Source organism: Aquarana catesbeiana, linkage group LG05 (assembly GCF_042186555.1).
Source record: "Aquarana catesbeiana isolate 2022-GZ linkage group LG05, ASM4218655v1, whole genome shotgun sequence".
NCBI lineage: Eukaryota > Metazoa > Chordata > Amphibia > Anura > Ranidae > Aquarana > Aquarana catesbeiana.
In genome coordinates, this window is record NC_133328.1 from 49,048,209 (window position 1) to 49,064,721 (window position 16,513).

Consider the following 16,513-nt stretch of genomic DNA (forward strand, 5'->3'; position numbering starts at 1 on the left):
AACCGCTACCGGACCAGCCCCCGCAGTTTTACTGTGGTAGGCTGGCTCCCCTGCGCAAAATCACGTTACTCTACGTGATCTCGCGGGGTCCGGATAGCAGGCGCGGTGGGGATGCCGATGCTCGTGCCCGACATTCGCGATGACCGCTGGCCACAAGCGATTGTGACCAGGAGACACAGAACAGGGACGAGTGTGTGTAAACACACACACTTCCCTGTTCTGTTCTGAGAGGAGTGACTGATCGTGTGTTCCTATTAGCTAGGAAGCACGATCCGTCACTTCCTCTAGTCAGTCCCCTCCCCCTTCAGTTAGAAACACCTCCCAGGGAACACAATTCACCCCTTCACCGCCCCCTAGCGTTAACCCCTTCACTGCCAGTGATATTTTTACAGTAATCAATGCATTTTTAATCGCACTGATCGCTGTATTAATGCCAATGGTTCCAAAAATGTGTCAAAATTGTCCGATGTGTCCGCCATAATGTCATAGTCACGATAAAAATCACAGATCGCCGCCATTACTAGTAAAAAAAAAAAAAAAAATAATAAAAATGCTATAAATCTATCCCCTATTTTGTAGACGCTATAACTTTTGCGCAAACCAATCAATATACTCTTATTGCAATTTTTTTTTACCAAAAATATGTAGAATACATATTGGCCTAAACTGAGGAAAAAATTAGTTTTTTTTATATATTTTTGGAGGATATTTATTATAGTAAAAAGTAAAAAATAATGTGTTTTTCAAAATTGTTGATCTTTTATTGTTTATAGCGCAAGAAATAAAAACCGCAGAGGAGATCAAATACCACTTAAAGAAAGCTCTATTTGTGGGAAAAAAAGGACGTCAATTTTGTTTGGGTACAGCGTTGCACGACCGCGCAATTGTCAGTTAAAGCGACGCAGTGCCGAATCGCAAAAAGTGCTCTGGTCAGGAAGGGGGTAAATTCTTCCGGGGCTGAAGTGGTTAAACATTTCAGAAGTATGTTGATCTGGGGGGGGGGGGGGGGGGGGACGACCAGGAAAGGCAAAATAGATAAGTAAACTTCAGATTTAATTTTATTTTGTGATAGAATCTTTATTGTAAAATAGAAATGTATCAGTAGGCACATATATACAATTACATGAACTGTTAGATATGGAATGTGTTCTGCGCAGAATTGTCAGATAACTGTCTTGAACTGTGGGAGTAATTGTAAAAAGTTTTCTTTGACTCAAGAGCTCCAAATGACTCTAAAATATGACGGCAGTGTGACAGAGTCTGCATGAAATTTAACAAACACCTGATGAGACGTGCTATTGAATGAAGCGATATTTCCATCCTAAAGAGAAAAAAGAGACAGTAAATAATATTGATCTGTATAGCAACATCCTCCTTTGCAGGAACAGGGATATGGGGTCACATTAGCTATATGGCAGCTTGAATAAAAGTTTAGTAACTTTTGTTCAAGCATCACCACCACTATAGATAAAGGGAAATTAAAAGAATAAAAGTCCTTTGTACAATGTTAAAGGATATCGAAACCTATGAATAAAAAGTATAACATTTTGCAACTTACCAGTGCTTAGATACAGTGGCTGCATTAGGTCTCATTCACACAGCCAAAAAACGCATATACAAGTATTTTTTTTAAATTACGGATCTAAATACAGCTACGTTGTTTTCAATGAAGCCATTCACACAGGTGTGTAAACATGAGCTGCTTTCAGATCTATAACACAGAATCCAAAAATCTGCATTTAGACCCATTTCACACTGTGCCGCCACTGGCATCAGCAGTAAAGCGGCGCTATTTCTAGCGCCGCTTTACCGTCGTTTTAGCAGCGTTATTCGGCCACTAGTGGGGTGGTTTTAACCCCCCGCTAGTGGCTGAAAAGGGGTTAAATCCGCCCGCAAAACGCCGCTGGCATTTTGCTGACGGTATCGCAGCGCTTCCCTATTGATTTCAATGGGGAGCAGCGGTGGAGGAGCCGTGAGTTCACCGCTCCAAAGAAGCTGCTAGCAGGACTTTTTTCTGACACCCTGCCAGCGCACTGCTCCAGTGTGAAAGCCCTCGGGCTTTCACACTGGAGTGAATGGAGCAGCTGTTTCAGGGCGGTTTGCAGGCGCTATTTTTAACGCTATAGCACCTGCAAAACGCTCCAGTGTGAAAGGGGTCTTAAGAACATGCGATTTATGCATTTAGGCTCCATGCACACTGGACGGTAAAATAACGTTATAAAAACTCCAGTAGCTTTGCGGTGAGTCTTTCAACTTTTTTTAACATTTTTGCAATAGCGGTTATTAGCGTTTTGTAGCGGTTTTCCGCATTAGAGGTTTTTTATTTTTGAAAATTTTTTTCTTTTCAATGGATCGAAAACATAAAAAAAATTTAAAAAATGCTGGTGAGACACGTTTGAGCGTTTATCGACGTTTATCAGCGTTTGGCGTTTTTTGTGGTCAGAAAAACAACTCCTGAACGCGATTTTATGGCGTTCAGAAAACATCTCATAAACTCCACTGCTGATAAAAGTTCAAAAACATCCATGTGTGCACGGACACATAGGATAACATAGAGTGCAGTTTATGGGCTGTTAAAAAAAAACGTCCAAACTCAATAAAACGGCCGTTTATGAGCTATGGTGTGCATGGAGCCTTATGAATATAAATGCATGTATGCGTGTTTGTAAACGCATAAATTAGGTCTAAACAAAGGGAAAAATAATTATAATCAAAACAAGTTATGCATGCATATGCGTCTTTATGCATTTAAACAAATCTATACACAAGTATTTTGCTGATCGTTACACAGGAACGTTTCTCCTAGAAAACACGTGTAAAATAACATCAGTAACATTTTTACAACCATGTGAATGAAGTCTTAGCTTATAATGTACTTTTCAGGCTTCATTCACACGGCCGTAAAATTTTTACTGATGTTATTATACATGAGTTTTCTAGGAGAAAAGTGTAATGATAAGAAAAATACTTGCGTATAGATGTTCTTAAACACGTAAAGATGCGTATGAGTACATAACTTGTTCTTATGATAATTTGTTTTCCCCCTTTGTTTAGACTTAATTTACCCACGTATACATGCGTTTACATGCATAAGCAGATAAATGACATGTTCTTAGACACAGATTTTTGGATTGTGTGTTACGGATCTGAATGTAGCTCAGGTTTACACACCTGTGTATATGGCTCCTTTGAAAACAATGTAGCTGCATTTAGATCCATAATTTAAAAAAAAAACACTTGTATATGCATTTTGTTTTTTTTTTATTTTTGTTTTCTTTTTTAGCAGCATGAAAATATCCGTTGATCTTGCCAAAAATGCAGTGTCCTTGTCGCTTCCTGTGAGCTGCACTGAATGTTACATAGTTGGTCAGGTTGAAAAAGACACAAGTCCATCTAGTTCAACCGAAACAAAAACAAAAAAAAAAAGTAATCTTTTTATGTGAACTACCGATCCCCATGTAATGGAGATGAACAAAGGCAGACATGTTTGAAGCCCAGTCCCAGTGACAACCATAGCTCCTTCCAAAGATACAGTGGAGGAGTTGCCACCCATAGACCAGAAGTGTGTTATTCACAGAATTGCCGGAAGAAAATGAAGAGACAAGAAGAAAACAAATGCAGCCTCCACATTAAAGGAAAGCTGGTAAGCTGTAATACATTTTTGACTTTGGGTTTAAATACACTTTGAGGTGTGCCTTCCCCTATTCTGTCCTGGCCTCCCTCAAATATTCTTGCACCCCTCTTTATTGCCCTCCTTTTGATAAAAGGATAATGCTTCCTCACTCCTTTACATTCGCTCAGTCTTTACCCACTTAAGGACCGAGCCTCTTTCTGAGATTTGTTGTTTACAAGTTAAAAACAGTTTTTTTTTTGCTAGAAAATTACTTAGAACCCCCAAACATTATACATTTTTTTTCTAACACTAGAGAAGCGCACTTTTTTTTAAAAAAAAAACAAACACATTTTGAATAAAAAAATAAGACAACAGTAAAGTTAGCCCAATTTTTTTTTTATATTGTGAAAGATAATGTTACGCCGAGTAAATTGATACCTAACATGTAATACTTTAAAATTTTGCGCGCTCCTGGAATGGCGACAAACTTTTACCCTTAAAAATCTCGACCCTTAAAAATTGCGATGTTTAAAAAAGTCTACAGGTTGCATGTTTTGCGTTACAGAGGAGGTCTGGGGCTAGAATTACTTCTCCCGCTCTACCAATCACTGTGATACCTCACATGTGTAGTTTGAACACTGTTTTCATATGCGGGCGCTACTCACATATGCGTTCGCTTCTGCACGCGCGAACGCATACGTGAGTTATTACACTGTTCTTTTAAAAAAAAAAATATGTGTCACTTTTATTCCTGAAATTAAAACATCCCTTGTAATAGAAAAAAAGCATGACAGGACCTCTTAAATATGAGATCTGTGGTCAAAAAGACCTGAGATCTCATATTTACACTAAAAAAAATGTAAAAAAATGTTGTCATTTGAAAAAAAAAAAAAAGCATTTTGAGGTAGTTTCCGCCCTGCAATGGTATGGAGATGAGTGGGGGTCATCTTCTCCTCACTCATCACCATACCCAGGAAGGGGAAGGATCCGATCGCCTCTGCTGCTACCAGTGGAGGGCACAGGAGAGCGGCGGGAGGAAGGGGCCTCTCCCGCCACCAATAAAAGTTATTTTGTGGTGAATCCGCCGCAGAGACCACTATTATCGGAAACCGGACCACCCGCTGAAGAAGAGGATACCGGGGTTATGGTAGCTAGCTGCTGACATAACAAAGATATCCTTCTTCAAAGTTAGGACGTATATCGGCGTGCGGCGGTCCGGAAGTGGTTACAGAATGATCCTGTACTCATATAGTGCTTTACTTTCTATGAAGTGTAGCAGCTGCAGTGTGTCCCTGTACCCAGCACTATCCAGACCTCTCTAGGGCAGATACTATGGTGTGCCATGTGCTCCTTTAATAGCTCTTGTTAGCCAATAAAAATTTAGCCCACTATAGCATAGTCCATACCATAAGGAGTGACAGCAGACTGGCACTATGTTCAAGAACAAAATCCCCTCCACCACCCCCCTCCCACTTTAGAAGTTACACCCTAGTGGTGGGACAGCTTACATGGTATGGAGCAACTTGAATGGTAAGAGCAGTGTTCAACTCTTTGATGACTGCCTATGGCTCCCAATAGTGGAAGCAGTAACATATACTAGCAATGAGAGGAAGTGCCCCTGATGACGTCACATGTGACGAAATGCGTAGGATCGAGCCAGAATACACGCTATTGCGTATGCGCGGACCAGCCGCAGCCATCTTGCTTTTGGGAAAATAACAAACACACATGGTTTGAAGTGCCTGTTTAACCTCCATCCATTGTAAGTGACTTATTTCATTAAACGTAGCTGTTTTTAATGGATGGCGCATGTTTTCTTCTTTTATGGTGTTACTTGTGTATGGAGTCTCAACGCATAGCCTTCACGAGATACTCAGTGATAGATCGGAGGTACTTAAAAAAAAAACAGTTGGACCTCTCCTTAGGGTCATTGGAATCCGGTAAGCCCTCACTCTTCATGCACTATGGTGGTTTACATAGTGGTCTTAACAACTGGATATTCAGAAGCTTTTGTTTGGGGTTCACTTCTCTATCTGCTATGTACAAAGAAGATTATTATGACAGTTTTAGCTTTTGTTGTGGGACTTTCATGCACTTATATGCTTTTCACATTTTTTGTATATGCACGAGTTGTTTGAATTTAAAGCACTTTATCCTCACACTTATGTTTTTGCTCTTTGTATTATATATAGTATAAGCACCATTTACTATTTATTATGCATATATGCATATAGACATTTATGTTTATGAGCGCTGCACTGTTGTGTTTAAATTAAATGGAAGGAAGTCTTTCCTGAGAAAAACAAGGAGGCTGCCATTGCCAACATCTTATTCTACAAATGCCAGTTGACTGGCTGTCATACTGATCCTTTTGCCTTCATACCTTTAGCCACTAACCCAGAACTATTATATAGATGAAGACTTTTGCCTTTACTATGCCTCTCATGATATGTTCTTTGCTCTGTGTCAGCGACTCGGACATATTGAGGACAAAGGGACAATATAACAGCCAGGCAAGTTGCATTTATAGAAATGACAGCTCCCGTATTTCTCCATGCTTTAAGTAATGTCTCTTTAGAAAACTATAAACCATTATTCAACAGTGATCTGAGGCTTTTAGAAGCTTCTCGCAACAATGAGACTACTCCTTTTTTTACTTGAGAATTCCTCTCATTGGCCTCCACAGACATTGCACCAAATGACATGTTTTCAGCCACCGAATGGAAAAGATGCCACACACCTCAAAGGTGAATTGTCTTCATTTGTAAAAGGTCATCCCATTACTTTACTAATTTTAGCACATACACTGCTGCAGTTCTCATATTGGCCTCTAGATGGCAATCACGTTGTAAAAATAGATTTTAAAGTGTAACTAAAGACAAAACTTTTTTTTTTAGTTTTGGATAGAGTGGAGAGGGATTAGAACACCTGTCTGTTTTTATTGCTGTCTGTGCCCCTGTTAGGGAGATTTACTCTCTCTATCTGTCCTGTTTACTAATATCATTGAAAGCAAAAGTAAAAGAAAATCCCAAATTTTGGGTTGACACTGGAACAGTAATAGAGGGGAAATCTTCCAATAGGGACACCAGTTCTCGTGACACTCCAGGATTCCCTCACTTTGAAGGGATTTGCTCCCTCTAGCCCGTTTTGGCTATTGGACAGGAAATAAAAGGAAATCTCCCCTATGGGACACAGACGGCAAAAAAAAAAAAAAAAAAACAACTTTACAGGGGTTATAACCCTCATTTACTCTATCCTAAATGGAAAAAAAAAATAACATGTTGTACCTTCAGTTACACTTTCAACCTTTAGGTTTTAGATGTTTAGATGTGGTGGCTGACTTTTGTTTCTTTTTTTTTTTTCCTGCCAGTAACACACTTCCTGTCCTAAACTAACAACACTCACTTTTCTGTATCTATGGAGGAGCAGTGTTGGGAACCTAGAGCAGGACTACAGAACACCTCCCTTCTTCTTAACATGAGGAGGGCATTCTGTAGTTTACAGAAATAAATGAAAAGGGTAGCACAAGCGTAGAGCACAGGAAGTTACCAGCTCACTAGATTTCTGGCAGGATCAGTAGGTATTTTTTTTACCTATTGAACAGATATAACTAAATGCTTTTTAGTGGTATAAGAACAGACTGGACAGTGCAAAATCTGCTGCATGGTAGGCAATCAGCTTCTAACTTCAGCTTGTTCAATTAAGCTTTGCTCCCCAAAAAAAAAAACCTGGAAGCCGATTGGCATTATGTTTTGCACTCTCCAGTTTTAGTAAGTCAACCCCAAAGGGAGCAAATAAAGTTCATTGTTAGAGATTACTTACACTTTAAATAAAAGCCATAGCATTTAGGTAAAGAAAACCCATATCAAAAGAAATATGCAGGCTGCCATTGCTGACCGCTTCTCTTTATGAAAAGAATTCATATTTCTTGGTTGTCATACTGATCCAGTGACTTCAATCCATTTTAAAGTTATAATAAAGGCAATTTTTTTTTGTTCTAAAATAAAAAAGATACCAGCTCTGTGCAATAATGTTGCACAAAGTGGTCCTTTAGCTCCTCTTGGGCTGCCCCCCACTGACGCTGTCCCCTCCTCCTTCCTCCGGGTGCATCCTCAGCAAGCCCAGGGTACTGAGGGGGCATCCATGCAGGTGTCTTCTGAGCCGGACTGTGTGCATCCATAGACACACACACAGCTCGGCAACACCCCCCACTCCTTCCTCACTGGATTGGCCTGACAGCACCAGCAGCCAAGGGCCTCCTGTGAAACCAGGAAGAGAGAGCCAAAGCTCTGCAGCTGGGACAGCACTGGAATGATGAGAGGAGACAGATAAGTGTTTAGGGACCAGGAGGGGTGATGCATTCGGGTAAAAACATTTTTGACTTTAGAACTACTTGCCTGTAGCCAGTATGCAGATCAAACATTCTGATTTTCACTGGCTGCCTGCTTGTTCTGGGTCAGCGAGTTGAATTATTAAAGCCAAAGGATCCACGCTGCAGCCAGGTAATTAAAAGAGAAGTGCAGAAATGACAAATAAACATTCATGCTCACCTAGTTGGCTGCAGCACCAGTCCAAAGCTGCATCTGTCCCCTTCTGCGTCTATGCTGAGAACTGAGCGATCAAAGAGCACTGATTACTCAGTTCTTATGCCGTGTACACACGAGCGGAATGTCCGACAGAAAAAGTCAGACAGAAGCATTTCATCGTATATTCCGATCGTGTGTAGGCCTCATCATACTTTTTTTTTCGAAAATTCTGACGGACCTAGAAATAGAACATGTTCTAAATATTTCCGACGGAACCAATTCCTATCAGGAAAACCGCTCGTCTGTGTGCTGTTCCGACGGACCAAAAACAACGCATGCTCTGAAGCAAGTACGAGACGGAAGCTATTGGCTACTTTTTCTAGTCCTGTCGTACTTGTTGTACGTCATTGGGTTCTTGACAATCAGACTTTGGTGTGATCGTGTGTACGCAGGACAGTTTCACTGGAACTCCGTCGGAAAAACCTTCAAAGATTATTCTGATGGGAAAACCGGTCGTGTGTACGCAGCATTAGGCCCACTCCGAGCAGAGAGTGGCTGGCTCAGACTCTCAGTGGTGCCCCGAGAGGCTGATCCAGCTTTTGTCAAGCAACTGGGCGGATCCTGACATTATTTTTGGGATCCCCCAGAGCCTGGACCAGTGTTCTGTCAAAATAGCTAACTCGTCGAAATCTCCAACCACATCACTTCTGGTTACTCTCCAGCATCAGTAAATGGAAGTTTTGACACAACACCAGCAGCATATACACTCCGGTACACGCCTACTTGGCTGTTTTGACCGAATAGTGGCTAAGGAGGAAAAAATTTTGTTGCCGCCTTGGAGGCGGCCATGTTGTTGGTTATTGTAATAAACTGACGCGCTAATGAACTATTTTAGTGTCTTGTGCAATATTATATTTTTATAAACATATACAAAAGGTGTAGTGATGTGACTTTATAAAATCTATTACTATCTTATCCTAAAAATCGTGATAAAACTTAGTGCAAATGATGAGGTATATATATATTTAAGGTGAGATAATTGTTCACTTTAATAGTGTGTGTTAATTTATGTACTTCTACCTTGAAACTGTTATTTTTAAAGAATATATATATATATATATATATATATATATATATATATATATATATATATATATATGTGTATGTGTGTGTGTGTGTGTATAAAGCTGCACCTCTATTAAAGTGTTCTGATATCACTCAAAAAATAAAATTGTATACGGGAGATAGTGCGCTAAATACTTTTACACAGTATGGTGATGAAATTAATAAATAATAGATTTCATACAATGATACAATGTTATTAAATTCCATAAAAAGTAGAAAATATGATATGCAAATAAATGCCACAGGTGATTGCACTTAATCAAATCGCTTATATTCCTCCTAAGGCAATCTACTCATGTGTAAAAAGCTGCACGTCAGCTTTAGGTGTTCCGATACCACTCAAAACAGTGAAAATTATATAAAGTGAGATAGTGCGCTAATGATTATTTCAAAATATCGTGATAGAGATAAAAAAATAAATTAATAAATATATGATCTGAATACGTAAAAAATATATTGCACAGGTAGTTTCAATTATAGGGATCGCCTATATTGCTCCTAATATCAATCTGCAATTGTAGATGTCTTTTAATGCATATATATATAAAATAGTCCTTTAGTATGTATACATAGACAGCTGGTATTCACTTGTAGATTGCCCTTCTCCCTGATTCGATGGGGGATCAGCTTACAATCCAAATTCACCCACAATACCCCGCTGGATGTTGGGAATCCACTGGCGTTTGGGCTTCCCTTGATAAAGTCACGTGACATGTGACGCAACGCATCGGGAGGAGCCAAGTGACGTCACCCGAGTGTTTAGCATTGCTCCGATCCTTACTCGCACGCCAGAGCGAGAGGTGATCGCGGTGGGCGGCTGACTGCCTTATGCGCTCAAGATTCGATTCTCATACAGTGAGTGCATCTTGTTGTTGTGTGTTACCATGAAACCTCAATAGTTCACTGCGCAATGAAAGTTTTATATATTTCTTGCATGAACGAAAATTAAATCATTGAAGCCCAAACGCCAGTGGATTCCCAACATCCAGCGGGGTATTGTGGGCGAATTTGGATTGTAAGCTGATCCCCCATTGAATCAGGGAGAAGGGCAATCTACAAGTGAATACCAGCTGTCTATGTATACATACTGAGGACCATTTTATATATATGCATTAAAAGACATCTACAATTGCATATTGATTTTAGGAGCAATATAGGCGATCCCTATAATTGAAACTACCTGTGCAATATATTTTTTACGTATTCAGATCATATATTTTTTATCTTTATCACGATATTTTGAAATAATCATTAGCGCATTAGCATCTCACTTTATATAATTTTCACTGTTTTAAGTGGTATCGGAACACCTAAAGCTGATGTGCAGCTTTTTACACATGAGTAGATTGCCTTGGGAGGAACATAAGCGATTTGATGAAGTGCAATCACCTGTGGCATTTATTTGCATATCATATTTTCTACTTTTTATGGAATTTAATAACATTTTATGAAATCTATTATTTATTATTTATTAATTTCATCACCATACTGTGTAAAAGTATTTAGGGCATATTGCATACCGTATACAATTTCATGTTGTTGGTTACTAGCGGGCGGACTAACAATGTCCAGTCATTATATCGTGTACCGTAGTGTATACGCTGCCGGTGTTGTGTCAAAACAGCAAACTCGTCCAAATCTCCAATTACTGATGCTGGAGAGTCACTGGAAGTGACTTGGTTGTAGATTTTCACATTGGCTGTTTTGACAGAACACGGGCTCTGTGACCTCAGCCAATAGAGGGCCTTAGCCCGCTGTCGGCTGAATCTGGGTCACGGGAGTGAAGAACTAAGTGCACTCCTGTGACCCACAGGGGAAGTATGGCCAAAAAAGTTTCTCCTTTTAACGTTTTTAGAAGGGGGTGAGCTTTAGTAGTCTGCATATTTTTCTCTAGACTAGTTGAAGAATTTGGATGAAAGCTTACCAGACCACAGAATGTCCTAATTAATGGGGAGTTAGAGGAAGGTCCATTGTAAAATTTGAGATAATTATTGGCACAGTCTCCGAGGTCATCAATGCTGAATGCTGCAAAGTTTATTCGTACTGCTCTTCTCATGGGAGCCACAATTGTCCATTCACAGTCGGTGTTGTTACTGTAGGTGCCAGGATAATCAGGACTGGTAAACGAGCCGTGATCTCCGAACAGAGTCCCCCCACAACCTGCAGAATGTTAAACAGTGTACAATAAATAATATTACTTGTTCAGCTATCTGCATTTAAGTAGACATAAAACCATATCAATAACAGTATATGGGAAGATGTTATTGCTTTACTTTACAAGGTTGCATTAATAAATGAAATTATACAAGGAAAAGGCTTCTTTACAGTAAGAGCTGTTAAGTGTATTTCCACAGGATTACCATCACACCAATAGATTTTTTAGATTAGCACAATCGTTTAAAAACATATCATGAGATTAAAACATATTATAAACAATGTAAATAGTTTTACTATCATGGTATTTTATGAATATATGATGAAATATTTGATCTGTTGTAGATATGTAACAGAATTTGGAACCACTATCAATAAAATTCAGTGTATAAAGTTGATCAATCATCATATCATCTGAGTCCTGAGGAAGTCGATTCAGACCATGAAACGCGTAGACACAGACATGGATAATATTGTAATTGCATATGATTTTATGACAATATTGGGGGCATATTTATATATATATATAAATAATCAATATCCACCGACCCCAGACCCGTTAGGCAGACCGCCATTCTGCCTGTTTTTCTATGTAAACAAGGCAGATCGCCATTCTGTGAGATGGGAATTTTGTGATCCTGTGTACCTGCAAAGCAGGAACACAGATCTCTGCCTTCCCATAGTACAAGCAACTCCCACAATGTACACAAGCACAGGTTAGGCACACAGTTAACCTTTTGATCGTCCCTGATATTAACCCCTTTCCCTGCCAGTGTTATTAGTACAAGTACAGTGCATATTTTTAGTACAGATCACTGTATTAGTGTCACTGGTCCCCAAAAAGTGTCAGTTAGTGTCTGATTTGTCCACCGCAATGTTGCAGTCCCACTATAAATCGCTGATCACCGCCATTACTAGTAAAAAATAAATAAATAAAAACTCCATAACTCTACCCCATAGTTTGTAGACGCTAAAACTTTTGCACAAACCAATCAATTTACGCTTATTGGTATTTTTTTACCAAACATATGTAGCAGAATACATATTGGCCTAAATTAATGAAGAAATTAGATTTTTTTCCATTCTTTTATTGGAGATGTTTTACAGCAGAAAGTAAGAAATATTGTTTTGTTTTTTTTTTTTGTCAAAATTGTCAGTCTTTTTTTGTTTATAGTGCAAAAAAATAAAAACCTCAGAGGTGATCAAATGCCACCAAAAAAAGCTCTATTTGTGGGGAAATAGGACAAAATTTTATTTGGGTACAGTGTCACATGACCGCACAATTGTCAGTCAAAGTAACGCAGAGCCTGGTCATGAAGGGGGGGTAAACCTTCCGGAGCTGAAGTGGATAAACACACCGATCATCCATAACTGTATGACCACTGTCAAGTGAACAACATTGATTATCTTGTTACATAAAAAATTGGCATCACAGTTTGTTGTGGGTTATAGCTGAGGACCAGTCAGGGTGCTCATGCTGACCTGTATCCACAGTCAAAAGCCCCTACAATGGGCACATGAGCATCAGAACTGGACCACAGAGCAATGGAAGAAGATAGCCCGGCGAATCACGTTTTAACATTATGTGGCTGGCCAGGTGTGTGTGTTGCTTGGGAAAGAAATGACACCCGGATGCACTATGGGAAAAAGGCAAGCCAGGGGAGGGAGTGCCATGCTTTGGGCATGACACTCCCTCCCCTGGCTTGCCCCCGGCTCCCTCTCCTGGCAGGACTCAAGGTTTTGTTCTGCTGGTAAACCTTGAGTCCTGTCATTCATGTGGATGTTACTTTGACACATACCACCTACCTAAACAGTGTTGCTGACCAAGTACACCCCTTCATGGAAACAGAATTCCCTGATGGCAGTGGCCTCCTTCAGCAGGAAAATCTGCCCTGTCACACTGCAACAATGGTTCAAGAATGGTTTGAGAAACACAATATAGAGTTTGAGGTGTTGACTTGACCTTCAAATTCTCCAGATCTCAATCCAATCTCTGTTCAGGGGCGGATCCGAGGGGGGGGGGCAATTGGGCAATTGCCACTCCCGAGAAATCTGTTGCAGGCCGGGCGGGTGAGCTCAGCGAGCGGCTCCGAGAGCGGCGGCTCCGCCGCGGGCGGATAAGAGAGCAGGAGGGCCGGGCAGCTCCGTTTGAGGGCGGGCAGGCGGGTGAGAGAGCGGATTGGCCGGGCTGCCGGGTGGCTCCGTGTGTGGATGGGCGGATGAGACTGAGCAGGCTAGGTGTGTGTGTGTGGGCGGCTGGCCAATCAGCGAGCCGACGGGCAGGGGAGCCGAGAGAAGACATCATCTCTCACCGCCCCCACATCTCTGCAGTAACTTCTGCCCTCACTGTGCAGGTAGCGTGGGCAGCAGGGAGATTACATTATCTCTCTGCTGCCTGTCTCTGGGACAAAGAAACAAGAAACAAGCAAAACACCACCTTACCTGGCACGTGACAATCCACATCTGGTGGCAAGTGACAATCCGCATCTAGTGGCAGATGACGTGGCAAGTGACAATCTGCATCTAGTGGCAGGTGACATGGCAAATGACAATCCGCATCTAGTGGCAGATAACGTGGCAAGTGACAATCCGCAATGTGTGGCATATGACGTGGCAAGTGACAATTCGCACCTAGTGGCAGGTGACGTGGCAAGTCACAATCCACAAGGTGTGGCAAGTGACAATCAGCATCTAGTGGCAGCTGACGTAGCAAGTGACAATCCGCAACATGTGGCAGGTGTCAATCTGCATCTGGTGGCAGGCAAGTGACAATCCACAAAATGTGGCAGGCGACGGTGGCAAGTGACATGCTCGGGGTTCCCACTGATTCTGCATTATGGTGAGTTGAATTATTTCATTTTATATTACAATGTATTAATAGAAATAATGCGCTTCAATCATCCTGACACCATAACAACCATGGTGCCGGGATGATTAAAGCACCAACAACAGCCATTTCCCCGATAAATTGTCCGCAAAAAAAACGTATTTTCTGGCAGTGCCCCTCCAGAGACTAGGCTCTGGATCCGCCCCTGTCTCTGTTATGGTGGAATTCATCCTTTAACACACACACAGACAAGCACATATGACCTAAGAAGTGTTGTACAAGCACATGCCCCTTCACTACTCCACAATGATGGACAGGTGCCCCTTTTAGAGCAAATAAAACAATGAAAAGGCCAGCAGTTACTAAAATAAAACTGTCACTCTTGCTGCAATGCTCCTCTCTGACACTGTCTACCACAGACTCGCTGCTCCAAATTCCAGCACCCCTCCTCTTTCAGATGAATGACACCTAACATCGATCAAACCACTTCCTGTTAGCCCAGGGCATCAAGGACCTACCCCTGGGGGTACATGATTCTCTGCAGAATTCAGGGCCTGTCTGCTGCCAGTAGAAGAAGAGGATCCATGATGTCATGTAAATGGACCAAAGAACGATGTAAAAAAGGGATGTATACCAAAAAAAAAAAAGGAAGAGGTGGGAACTCCAAGAGGGGTGTAATAGGAAATGCGAAAAAGGTGGGAGGGGCAACCTGAATCCAGGCTTTAACACACATATAATAATTATTATCTAGGAGCTCCTTACCAGATGGAGATGACGTCCAAGTAATTTCATATCCCTTATAAGATATTAAAGCGTCTGATTTAAACAGGAGGTGCAGGACATTATTTTTAGGAAATATTGGATTAGGAAGACTATTCCCACAAAATGTGCCAATCAATGAGGAGTTAGAAGAGCTGCCATTCCTCACCTGGAATGTAAGGAAAATGTGTAAATTCTTAAATTAGGATGATTTACCGGTACTTAAATCATGAAGAGAAGCAAAGAGAACCTGTGTTCCTGTCATTCACCTCACTGGAGGTGCTGGTTATAATGTGATTTGCTGTACATTTTTTCACATGCACTTACTTGCTTTTTGCATGTTTTAAATGTACACCGTATGGCCAAACATTTGTGGAAACCTGACCATCACACCTATAGGAGCTATTGGACAACCTATTCTAAAGCCATGGCCATTAATACGAATTTGGCCTCCTTTTTTGGCCATAACAGCCTCCATTCTTCTAGGTAGGTTTACCACAAGAGTGTGTCTGCAGGAATGTGTGGCCATTCAACCAAAAGAACATTCGTGAGGGCAGGTATTGGAGATAGACCTGGTGCACAGTTGGCATTCCAAATAATCCAAAAAGTGTTTAGTGAGGCTGAGGTCAGGGCTCTGAAGGAAATGTGAGTTCCTCCACACTAAACTCATCAAACCATGTCTTTTTGGTCTTTGTACTCTGGGGCCCAGCCTTGCTGGAACAGAAAAGGTCCTTCCCCAAACTGTTACCACAAGGTTGGATGTTGCACAATTGTCTAAAATGCTTTTCTATGCTGTAGCCTTAATTATGCACTTCACTAGAAGCATCTCCAACCATTTGGAGGGGTGTCCTCATACTTTTGGCCATATAGTAGGTGCGATGGTCAGTTATCTAAAAATGTTTGGCCATGTATTGTACATTTAAAATATGCATAAAGCAAGCAAATGCATGGGGAAATATGTACAACACCTTTTAGCCAGCACTTTCATTGAACTGAATGACAGAAACTTGAGTTTACATCTAACCATGTACAGTACAAGGGATTTATATAAAAAGAGCTGTTAGTGCATGGTTGAATGGTTGAACTGAACATTATTTTTTTTAAATATAATGCAAAATAAAGGCATTTGCACATTCTATGCATTTCCATGTGTAAGTTCATTGCTCATTAATATACAAAAATAATACAGCATTCAGGAATTCTGGGAAACATGTCTAACTTTAGTGGTATGAAATAAATCGCTTCCATTGAAGTAAGTACTTTTTACATATACTTTTTGACAAAACACATGCATTTTATGGCTTTTGCACATAGGACGGCTGAGCCCGTTCAGCAAAATAGCCAACGCATTTCCTCAGCCCAGATACAGCGTACAGCCTGTCACTGAACGGCTGTGCATTGCTGTACTCATGTATACGGTGTTGCAATTATACACATGACTACAGTGTATGGGTGTTTCTATTCTACTTGTACTACTGCATAGGTGTGCTAGAGCCTTTACTGAAGAAA

At 40.8% G+C, this 16,513-nt stretch overlaps 1 protein-coding gene across 1 annotated transcript in view; it reads right to left on the reverse strand.

Annotated features, from left to right (window-relative positions):
- Window positions 1-1,067: 1,067 nt before the first annotated feature.
- Window positions 1,068-16,513, reverse strand: part of CUBN (cubilin) — a 388,954-nt gene continuing 373,508 nt past the window's right edge. Inside the window, exons 65-67 of the mRNA XM_073629712.1 lie at window positions 15,008-15,173; window positions 11,189-11,424; window positions 1,068-1,321 (exon numbers count right to left, since the gene is read on the reverse strand). Coding sequence (XP_073485813.1) covers window positions 1,214-1,321; window positions 11,189-11,424; window positions 15,008-15,173 — 510 coding nt within the window. The 3' untranslated portion in view covers window positions 1,068-1,213. The remainder of the gene's footprint in view (window positions 1,322-11,188; window positions 11,425-15,007; window positions 15,174-16,513) is intronic.